At 32.7% G+C, this 12521-nt stretch overlaps 1 protein-coding gene across 1 annotated transcript in view; it reads left to right on the forward strand.

Annotated features, from left to right (window-relative positions):
- Nucleotides 1-12521, forward strand: part of ATRNL1 (attractin like 1) — an 891320-nt gene that overhangs the window by 102127 nt on the left and 776672 nt on the right. Inside the window, 2 exon segments of the mRNA XM_027596871.2 lie at nucleotides 8104-8219; nucleotides 8221-8288. Of these exon segments, the coding sequence (XP_027452672.2) occupies nucleotides 8104-8219; nucleotides 8221-8288 (184 nt within the window).

The raw sequence follows: 12521 nt of genomic DNA on the forward strand, positions 1-12521 counted from the left end.
CATTGAATTGATTGAAACCGTTTCCTTCTTTTTAAAAATATGTGTTTATTACTATAAATTTCTTTCTAAGCCAATAGTTCTCAAACTTTAATATACCTAAGAATCACCTGGATGGTTGTTAAAATAGATTGCTGTGTCCTAAACCCTGATTCATTATGTGAGTATTGATGCCAGGAAACTTCCATTCTTAAAAAGTTTCTAAGTAATGCCATTTGCTGGTGTCTAGGAACCGTCCTTGAGAATGATTGCTTAAGCTCTGCTTAAGCTGTCCCCTGCATATTTTGAAATGTATTTTTGTTTCCATTTAATTCAAAATATTTTCTAATTTTCTTTGTGATTTTTTTTCGCTGGCTCCTAGGTTGTTTCGTAGTATTGAGTTTAATCCAAATAGATGAAGATTTTTCAGATATCTTTCTTGTCATTATTTCTTGTTTCATTTAGTTATTGTCAGAGACTATATTTTGCTATTAAAATTTTTGTGAGTCTTCTGACTGAGAATTTGGTCTATCTTGGTGAATGTTAAGTGTCAATTAAAAAGGATGTGTCTTCTGCTGCAGTTGGTTGGATGCCAAATGTATGATGATGGATGGAGTTGTTCAAGTCTTATATATCCTTACTGGTATTTTGTTTAGTGTTTTCCTTAGTTTCCTTAGTTACTGAAAGACTAATGTAGAAACCTCCATTTATGGTTGTGGATTTAAGTATTTAATTTTTTTGGTTCTATTAGTTTTTGCTTCATACATTTAGATGTTTTGTTATTAGGTATTTATACAATTAGAATTTCCAGGTCCCTGAAATAAATTGTCTGCCTTCATTCCAGGTCATCTTCTGTTACCATTTCTGTTACCATCTGTTTAAATGGCTTCTTTAACATATCTTTTAGAGTAGGTCTGCTGGATATGGATTATCCTGGTTTTTCTAAATCCGAGAATCTTTATTTCACAATCATCCCTGAAGGATGGTTTTGCTTGTCATGGAGTTCTGAGTTACAGTTATTTTTTGGCACTTTAATAAGTGTTGGGCACTTTTGGCCTTCATGGTTTCTTAGGATGAAAATCACAGTCATTCAAACTTGTAATTTGTTGTTTTTCTCTAACCACTTCTGAGATGTTTTGTTCATCTTTAGTTTTCAGCAGCTTGATTGTGATGTGTTTAGGTATAGATTTCTTTCAGTTTATGCTGTTTGTGATTTCTTCAGCTTCTTGAATCTGTAGGACCCTTAATTTGTTAACTATACCTTTTTGTTTTATTTTTGTTGAGGTTACTCTAGGGGTTACAATATACATTTTCAATTTATCAGATACTACCTTTATGTAATGTTCTACCACTTCCCATTTAGTGTGAGAACCTCTGAACTTCCTTACATTTCTCCTCTTTTCCTTTGTGCAAATATTATGTCTCATATGTTATGAACACCATCATAAATTGTTATGATTTTTGTTTTAGAAAGTAAGTTATCATTTTAGGGAGACAAAAAAGGAGAAATTATGTCTTTTATATTTACTTACATATCAACCTTTCCTGCATCCTTCATTCATCTGTATAAATCCAAGTTCTATCTGGTGTTGACTGTTACTTTCATTCAGCTTGAAGAAATTCTTTGTCATCTCTTGCAGGGCAAATCTGGAATAGTACATTATCTCTGTTTTATTTTATTTATTTATTTATTTGTCTGAAAAAGTTTTGTTTCATTATTGGAAAATATTTTGTTGGGTATAGAATTCTACCTTGATAGTTACTCTTTTTTTTTGGTAGAGAATTCTAGGTTGACAGTTTTTTTCCCCCTTCTGAGTAGTTTAAGAATGTGAGACTTTATTGTCTTCTGATTTACATTCTTTCTGATAAGAAGTTAGTTCTAATTCTTATTTTTGTTCTTCAGCTTGTACATCTTTATTACTTCATGCTATTCCTTGGTGTGGGTTTCTTTTCTTTTTCTTTCTTTCGTTCTTTCTTTCTTTCTTTCTTTTTCTTTCTTTCCTTCCTTCCTTCCTTCCTTCCTTCCTTCCTTCCTTCCTTCCTTCCTTCCTTCCTTCTTTCTTTCCTTCCTTCCTTCTTTCTTTCCTTTCTTTTCCTCTCATTTTTCTGCTTGTATTTCATTGATCTTGTTTTTGTGAATTTATACATTTCTGTGAATTTGAGAATTATTTCTTCATTTGTCCACTCATCACTACATCATTTCTGGAACTGTTATCACATTAGATTAGACTGATTTAATATTTTTCTACAGGTCCCAGTTTCATTGTTTTTCAGGATTTTTTGTTTGTTTGTTTGTTTGTTTGTGTTGCTTCATTTTGGATAGCTTTTATTTCCATATCTTAAGTTCACTGTTCTTTTCTCCTAAAGTGTCTAAATTGTGTTAATTCTACTCAATGTATTTTACATTCAGGTATTATAGTTTCCATTTCCAGGAGTTCTGTTTTTGTCTTTTTTATCTTTTATTTCTCTCTTATCATGTTCATGTTTTCTTCAACATTATTGAATGTATTTGAACATATTTGTGATAGCTTTTAAAACATTATTTTCAACTAATTTTATCTTTTATGCTATTTCTGGGTCACTTTCTGTTGACTGATTTTTCTTCTTGTTGTGGGTTATATTTCCTTTGCCCTCTGTGTTTGTTAATTTTTATAAAAAGTATTTATTTATTCATGAGAGAGAGAGGCAGAAGCAGAGGGAGAAAGAAGCAGGCTCCTGTGGAACAGGGAGCCCGATGAGGGACTCAATCTCAGGACTGTGGGATCATGATCTGAGCTGAAGGCAGATGCTTAACCGACTGAGCCACCCAGGCGCCCTATGTTTGTTAATTTTTAAATGTATTATGAATATTGTATATTTTTATCATGTTGGCTGCTGGATTTTGTTGTGTCCCTTTGAAGAATGTTGGACTTTGTACTGACATGTAGTTAAGTTAGAGCACTTTACTAAGTTAAAAGCAAAATTCATGCATATGCAAATAATAACATACAAATGATAAGAAAATGCTTTTTCTGAGATGACAAATCTCAGAAATGTTTGAATGTTTTACTTTGAATGTTTACTGAGAGTGTTTACTTTGAATGTTTACTGAGAAAAATTGGTTTCTTGTAGTAGTATGTACACATTTCCAAAGGCAAAAATAATAAAAATATGAGAATGCGAATCATAATTAATTTTTACATTTTGAGTTTATCACCTGTATCAACAATTGTTTCCTTAATTTTTCATCTGAAACTACCATACCACCTTTGGGTTCTTTAATTGAACTGCTAGTGACTAACCCTTGAGAAATACTGCTGTAGTATTTAAGAATACAGCCTTTGGTGTTAGACCTGTATCATAGGTCTTATATTTTTAATTTTTTTTTAATGTTTAGTAAGTAGTTGAGTGAAATACTGTATTTCATGATGAACTGCCCATTACTTGTAAGGTGAATATATATTTTTAATTGAACATTTTATTTTGAGATCATGTAGATTCACATACACTTGTAAGAAATAACAGAGTGATCCCGTGTACACTTTATGAAGTTTTCCCAAATGGTATTCTTGCAAAAATATATTACAGTATTGCAATCTGGATTTTGACACTGGTGCAATTCACCATTCTTATTCAGATTTCCTCAGTTTCATTTGTATTTATTTGTGTGTGCATGTGTGTGTATTGTGTACTTGTGTATGTGTTTAGTTCTGTGCAGTTTTATTGCATATTGTTTCATGTTTCCACCACCACAGTCAAGATGTAGAATAGTTATATCACCACAAGAGTCCTTCACATTGCCCGTTTAAACCACATCTACCACCCTTCCACTCTCACTCCCCTCCCGTCTCTCACCTTTCATAATCATTGATCTGTCCTCCATTTCTAGAATTCTGTTATTTCAAGAATGTTATAAAAATGAACCATTTACATTTAAATTAATTCTGATATATTAGTGCCTTGGTCTGTTATTTTATTATTTATTTTTCTCTGTTTCCTGTTTCTTGTGCCTCTTTCTCTCTTTACTTGTTTCTAGTGGGTTACTTGAACAATTTTTAGAATTCCATCTTGATTTACTTAATAGTATTCTTGAATGTATCTCTGTATAATTTTCTTAGTGGTTGCTCTACATATTGACTGGGGCACCTGGGTGGCTCAGTTGGTTAAGCATCCAACTCTTGATCTCAGCTCAGGGCTTAATCTCAGGGTCATGAGTTCAAGCTCCACATTGGGCTCCACACTGGGCATGTAGTCTACTTAAAAAATGTGTGTGTGTGTGTGTGTGTGTGTGTGTATGCATACACATATTTATATTTATGTGTGTATGTGTGACTTACCACAGTCTACTAGTATCAACATTTTACCACTTCAAGTGAAGTGTGGAAACCTTGCTTTCATTTACATCCCCATACCTTTTCCACTTTTAAATACCATTGTTTTCGGTATTAGATGTTGTTATAATTTTTTCCTTCATCAGATATGATTTATAAACCTCATAGAGGAGGAGGATAGTCCATTGTATGTAATCATATTTCTGCTGTGTTGTTCTTTCCTGATGCTCCAAGATTCCTTCTCTTCTTTTTTTTTTTAGAGAGAGAGGTGCATGAGTGGGGGGATGGGAGGGACTGAGGGAGAGGGAGAGAGAGAATCCCAAGCATGGGGCTCAATCTTATGACCCTGAGATCATGCCCTGAGTTGAGATCAAGAGTTAACCAACTGAGCCACCAAGGTGGCCCCTGAGATTCCTTCTTTAATTATTTCATTGCTGTTTAAAAATTTTCCTTTAACCATTCTTTAAGGAGAGGGTCACATTTCAAAATTTTTTAGTTTTCTTTCTTTTCATCTAAGAGTCTTCTTTCCCATTTGATTCCTAAAGGATAGTTTTGACAGTTCTTGTTTTTCGGCACTTGAAAAATGTGCTACTTCCTTCAGGCTTTTATAGTTTCAGGTGAGAAAGCCACAGTTATTCAGAATGATGTTGCCCTATAATTAATGTGTCATTTCTCTCTGGCTGCTTTCCAGATATTTTTTTCTGTGTCTTTAGCTAATTATAAGTTTTCTTATATGTATCATGGTGTGGATTTCTTTGAATTTATCTGATTTGGACTTCTCTAAGGTTCATGAATCTGTAAGATCGTGTCTTGTACAAATTTGGATGTTTTTAGCCATTGTTTCTTCAAATACTCTTTCAGTTCCATTCTCTTTCTCCTCTTTTGGGATTTTAATGATAGGAATATTGAATCAACTGTTATTGTCCCAAAGCTTTCTGAGATTCTGTTGGCTTTTTTTTTTCAGGCTATTTATTATACAGATTGGGCATGTTTTATTGATCTGTCCTCAAATTTACTGATTCTTTCTTCTGTCAGCTCCACTCTATTATTGAGTCTGTATATATAGTTTTTGCTTATTATTGCATTTTTCCCCCCTAAATTTCTTTGTTTCTTTCTTTTTTTGCTGAGATTTGTTATTTCAAAAGAACTTGCAATTGCTTGTTGAAATGTTTTTATCATGGCTACCTAAAAATGCTTGTCAGGTAGTATCAGCATCTCAGTGTTACTGTCACTTGATTGTCTTTTTTCATTAAGTTGTCAGTTTACTGGTTGTCAGTATGACAAGTGATTTTTTGTTTTTAATTGTAACCTGGACATTTGGCTATTGTATTGGGAGCCTCTGGGTCCCATTTAAATCTGTTTTAGCAGGCAGTCCCTGTTTAGGTTTATTTTTCAGGTCTTGTGGGATCTCTCCTTCCAGTCTCGATCTGGTGAGGAAGAGGAACTCTTTCCCTGTCTGCTTATTTTAAACAGTGTTTGCCGGGTCCCTCTTGCTGATGCTGCTAGGATCACCTGGGTTGTCCATAGGACTCCCATTCAGTTCTGAGGAGGAAAAAGGCTACTTGAGTTGCCTTTTCATTGCTTGGTTGAGCAGTTGAGAAATATTGGGTTTGCATAGCCGCCTTCTGTTGGAGGGTAAGGAGACACCCATTCTCTAGTCCTGGAGTCTGTAACCAGTCTGCCTTTATACTTTTCAGATTTGTCTCTTGCACTGTTTCCAGAGTCTGTTGTTGTACTTAGTGGGGAGGAGATGAAGAAACGAGTCTATACCATTTTGTTCCACTTATCAACTTACAAACTTTTAATGTGGTACTTAGTTTTTCTAACTCTAAATTTCCTCAGCTGTAAAGAAGAATATGCAATAGTAAACCTGTCAAAGGGTTATTATTAAATGAAATAATGAGGTGCTTCTTGAGACATAGTAAATATTCTATTAGATAATGATGCTACAGCTTATTGCAAAGTTGTTTATTGCACTATTGTTTCTAGGAACAAATTGAAACCCAAATGAGTCATGATGTAGAGTTATTTAAATAAGTTATGTATCATTAATAGAATGGAACTTAGGTGTTGAAAAATAATAAATGGGTCATGGAAGAATGCCCCAGTTGTTTTAAGTGAAAATATAGTTGTAAAATAGCATGATTTTTTGGTACAAGTATTTATAGGTATAGATGCAGATGTTTATAATTTAAATGTATTTTGTATATGTGTAATAAAATATTTAGAACAATATTCTGAAAATAGTCTGAACATAACAAATTGTGAAAAATACCTCTAGATAGTGGGTTGGGAGAGAAGGTAATATTCACTTTTACATTAAAAACCTCTATTTATACATTATTTATTTTTTTGGTAAGAAGCATATTCATCTTTATTAAAAAGAGAATGAATAAAAATATGAAAGCCATCAATTGGGCTATATGAGTAGAGATTTAATAAGTGGTTAAAGAGTATTAATCAAATTATTTCTGATAAGTTATTATTAATGTCATTTTTTAGAAATTACCTCTAAAATGTAATACTCATTAGTTACAAGTGTGCTCTGAAATTTCTTCACATATGTTTAGTTTTATCAAATAAAATTGGCTTGGTGACTCCTTTTGATAGTTCTATATTTTATGACCATTGAAGTATCACTTTATTCACTACTTTAGAATTATGTAAAAGTGAGCAATTTTTAAGATCACTTTTATTTTCTGTTACTTGACTTGAGTATTTTCAGTTGAGCTGCCTACTATGCTAAAGTTTAGATGACTAGTTAGGGGGAAGATGGAGGTGTGGTTTGGGTGGCTACCTAAAGACCAATGACAGATTTCTATATAGTTACTCTTTATAATCTAAATTTTCTAAGGCAAGGATCTGTGTTTTGTTCATCTGCATATTCTTAAAAGTATGTCTTGCATATGATTGATGCTCGTATCAATTTGAATTTGCAGTAAGAAATGAGTCCCTTTTAGATATACCAAGCAGAATGGGATTTAATATAAGGAGTTAGTTACAAGAGTATTAAAGACAACAAAATGAGGGGATCACCCAGAAATCTGGAAGCTGCTACACACTCAGGCTGAAGCCTATGACCACATTTGTCACTGAGCTATTCTAGTGCCACTGCTGCCACTGAGCAGGCACTAACCCTGCTGCTGTTGCTGTATGGTCATCACTGCTCTTATCCACTGTAGTCCCCTGCATGTTCCTCCTACTAGAGATGAAGGTAGAACGTCTTCGTTACTCTCATCTTCTAATCTCTCACCAGTACTCCCCTTGGTGGAACCTATTAATACAGCTGTCAAGGAAGTCCTGAAAATTCAGTGTTTAGGTTTTCATTCTTCTCTGTAGAAGGGAAAGTGAGGCTCATAACCAAGAGTTGAAGGACCAGCACAGGGCTAAAAATTGCTAGGGGGGGGGATCATATCTTTTTTAATCTTTGTTCTATCAGTGACTAATTCAGAGCTTGTCACATAGTAGGCTTTCTTTAAACTATTTGTTAGTCTTTTTCTCAGGGCTATTTACAAATACAGAAATGTATGTGAGAGTAAAGTTTTCCTTTTTCTGTTGCACATCCAAAAATTTGGCATTTTCAATATTTCAGAGTTTAATTGACAGAAAGACCAGTCTTATTCAACTTCAATCTCTAACATCTAACATAGTAACTAGCATATATTTAATAATTGTTTTTTGATTAAATGATATTAATTATACTTAATTTACTCATAAAATGTGCTATTAGAATTTACTTATTGGTAGTTTGGTGATATTTTAGTTATATTTTTAAATACTCCTTGAAGTTCATGATTTTATCTTCTTTCTCTTATAGCATCAAACACTTGGCTTGTTCCAGAAACTAAAGGAGCTATTGTTCAAGGTGGATATGGCCATACCAGTGTGTATGATGAAATAACAAAGTCCATTTATGTTCATGGAGGATATATAAGCATTACCAGGCAATAAATATGGATTGGTAGATGATCTTTATAAGTATGAAGTTAACACTAAGACTTGGTGAGTAGATTGGGTAAAAGCATGATGAGAAACTTTGTCACAGTTATAGTTTAAGTTTGTATAATAGTGGTGTTTATTAATATTTTCAGGGGAAACATTCTTGTCCTTTCCCCCTGTTTATTTCAATTAATGAAATTCTCTTGTACAGCAAAGGCACAAAATAATACAATTTCTATGTATTCATTATCACTGTAAGTGACTGACTTTAAAATGTTTTCTGATTACATAGATATACTTATTCTGTGTGCGTTACTTATAAGTGCTGATCTCATGTTCAATTCAGATGAGCAAATTTGCTTACCAGTGTAACTTTGAGCTTTGATATTTTCTGCTCTGTGATTTTTTTTCTTGCATTCATATTTTAATGTCATTTGTAAATTTTAAAAAGCATTTCTTCAGTTTCATCATCTAATTTCCTATGAAATGCAAAGCTTGTGCATTTAGGTAGATTTTTATTGTTGTTATAAACAGTGTTACATCGTACATCTTGTACTGGTTTTCTCATGCAGATATGCAAGAGTTTTTGTAGGGCATATACTTAAAAGTGAAATTGTTGTGTCTGAGGATATTTATATCCTCAACTTTACTATGTGTTGCCCAATTGCACTCCCAAGTCACTGTGGTAATGTATACTTCTACCAGCTAGATGTGAATGTCCCTGTTTCTTCATATTACCACAAACACTTGCAATGGATTTGCATGGTATCTTAATGATATTTATTGTGCATACCCAGATCACTATTGTGACTAGGCATCTTTTTATGGTTCATTTAACACTTGTGTTTCCTATTTAGTGAATTGCCTATTTATAACCATAATGTTCTCTTTTATGTTTGAAATATCATTAATTTTTCACTTATTATTTTTTCTATATGTATGAGTTTTAAAATAGAATTTTTTAAATAAATTTTTGTTGTACTCAAATATATTTACCTTTGTAAAACATGGGAAATGATTCTGTTGTTGTTTAAGACATTACACATTCTTTTAAACTCTTATCATGAAATTACTTTATGCATTTGAATAAAATACAGTTTTTCACCAAATTCTGATTTGTTCTACCCCCTTCACTTTCAAACATACATTCTAATTTTTATTTTATTTGAAAAAGAAAGGTGGATTAAAAAAGATAAGACATTTCCTTTGGATGATTTGGTAATTTTTATTATTTTTTGTCTAATCAATACATTATTATTCTTTATATTTTTATAAATATTAAAACCAGTATATCACTTTTTTCTTTTATATAATTTATGCATTGCATTTCATTTTCTATTTTAACATTTCTAACTTTTCCTCTCTGACTTTTTGTTCTGATAGCAAGAGGAACTGTGATTTAGTGATTAAGGCACTGTCAACCTGTTTAATATATTTTTGTGATGTGAATGGATAAGAGAACAATGGGTATTATTTGAATGAATTCAAAATAAGAGTTACTTGTTACTTACCACTTGAATGGGATTTGCTCAGATTTTTAACATGTTTCCCTTCCTGAAAATTTCCCATAGTGAACTTTTGCATAGAAGAATGTAATTATCAATTTTGGCAATTTTAGTATATGTACAAATAACATTGGATACTTATTCCTTAGAATTTATTAAAATAACTTGCAAATTATTTTTAGTACCTTATTAGAAATATATTATAGATGCTTGTGATACTTTACTGTTTTACTGGTTTCTGTGTTTTTAAAAAAATATCAGTAAAATTATTAGTGAGTACTAAAATATTTTTCTATTATTCTTAAAGTTTTGATACTTCTTGTTAGCTTAGTTTTAAAGTTTGCTATCCTATAGCAATTAAAGTATGTATAAGGTTTATTTGTCAAATGTGATATAATTTAAAAATGTCACTAATATATATCCATTGTACAGATTGATTTTAAGTTTTTACCACCTCAGAACTGGTTTTATTTTTAGTAGATATAGTTTAGTAGATAGGCTACTTTGTTGAAATTAGTAAAATGTGTGTTTGGAGGAATTCTTTTTCATTGGCATAATGGATTATTTTGGAATATTATTTCCATTGAGAAAAATTAGGAATTACATCTTTTTAGGCATCTGAGGAACTACAAAGGCAGTGAGAATCTGTGGGTCAAGATCTAGGATAGGTGGAATGTCAAGGAAGGTAAAATTGGCATTTTTGTGAAACAATTTTCCTTTAGAGGATAATAAAAACTGAAAGCTGTTTAAGAGCTTTTGTCAATTAATATGGAGGACCTAAATTGGATTTCCAAGTGTGCTAACGAAGATAGACTTTGCTACACACTTAAGGATTTGGTTTACTCCCTGAAGTTCTAAGCCTACTAGTGTGGATAAGTCCACTTTGAATCATTGGATTATGGTGATCTGCCCATAGACTAAGTAGCTGGCAGAACAAAAGTAAATCCTCTCTTGAGGAAGGTAATATCACATAGCGCCTCAAATTATTTCTTCAAAAAACATATGCAATATCTGATACAAAATAAAACAAAGATAAGTCTTAGAAAAAGACAAGGTATGAAAAAACAGCCATTAGAAGGATAACTATAGGATAGTGGTGTTTTCAGACAGAAACTTAAAAGGCAGAAAATATTAGGAGACAAGTGGAAACTTTACTAAAGAATCAAATGGAAATTATAGAAATGAAGAATACATTAAGTGAATTAAGAATTCCTTAGATGGGTTTAACAACTGGTTAGACACAGCTGAGGAGAGATTAATGGAATGGATGATCAGAATGAAATACCCATACTGACATAAAGAAAAGGATGAAAAATAAAATAGGGAAGGAAATATAAAGGACCTGTAGAAATAGTCTAACGTGCATGTAATTGGAGTCCAAAAGAAGAAAAGTGAGAAAATAATGTAGAGCACTATTTGATGTCTTAATGACTGAGAATTTTCAAAAGTGAAAAAAAAATCTGCAAATGGGAAACTTCCATGAACATCAAGAGGAATAACTAAAAAAAAACTTATACTTAGAAACTACATCAAAAACTAATGATGTACTCGGGCGCCTGGGTGGTTCAGTTGTTAAGCATCTGCCTTCGGCTCAGGTCATGATCCCAGAGTCCTGGGATCAAGCCCTGCATTAGGCTCTCTGAGGGAAGCCTGCTTCTCCCTCTCCCCACTCCCGTTGCTTGTGTTCCCTCTCTTGCTGTGTGTCTCTGTCAAATAAATAAATCAAATCTTGAAAAAAACAACAACAACTAATGATGTACTGTATGGTGACTAACATAACATAATAAAAAAAAATAAAATGCAAAAAAAAAAAAGAATATCATGGTAAAACTAATGAAAATCCAAACATGAAAAGAAAAATTTAAGAGCAGCCAAAGGGAAAAGAGTCATACTCTCTTTAAAGGAACAACATTAAGACTGACAATGATTCTTTTTCTTTTTCTTTCTTTCTTTCTTTCTTTCTTTCTTTCTTTCTTTCTTTCTTTCTTTCTTTCTTTCTTTCTTTCTCTTTCTTCTCTTTCTTCTTCTTTCTTTCTTTCTCTCTTCTTTTTTTTTTTTAAAGATTTTATTTATTTATTTGACAAAGAGAGACACAGCGAGAGAGGGAACACAAGCAGGGGAGTGGGAGAGGGAGAAGCAAGCTCTCCACTGAGCAGAGAGCCTGATGTGGGGCTAGATCCCAGGACCCCAGGACCTGAGCCGAAGGCAGACGCCTAACAACTGAGCCACCCAAGTGCCCTCTCTCTCTTCTTGATTTTATTTATTTATTTGGGGGAGAGAGAGAGCATGAGCCAGGGAAGGGACAGAGAGAGAGGGAGAAGCAGACTTCCCTGCAGGACCCCAGGATCGTGACCTGAGCCAAAGGCAGACGCTTAACTGACTGAGCCACTAGACTCACAATGGATTTCTTAACTGAAAAAAATGAAATCTAGAAAACATTGTCTTCAAATTGCTGAAAGGAAATAGTCATCAACCTAAAATTTTGCACTCAGTGAAATATCTTCAAAAAATGAAAGCAAAATTAAGGATATTTTTCAGAAAAACAAGAATTAAAAGAATTTGACAAGAGCAGACCTCCAATAAAGGAGAAACTAAATAAAGGAAATGTTACTGAAGTAGAAGAAAAATGTTCCCAGATACTGGAAGGAATAGAGAGCTTAAGGGTAAATTTAAGTAATTATTTATTATATTAAACTATAAAAGTAATAGAGGCTTAAATGGATATAAAATTTGAATGCATGATAATATCAGCTCATAAGTCAGGAAGAAGGGTAAATGATGTTCAAAATAC

This window comes from Zalophus californianus, chromosome 15 (genome assembly GCF_009762305.2).
Source record: "Zalophus californianus isolate mZalCal1 chromosome 15, mZalCal1.pri.v2, whole genome shotgun sequence".
Lineage (NCBI taxonomy): Eukaryota > Metazoa > Chordata > Mammalia > Carnivora > Otariidae > Zalophus > Zalophus californianus.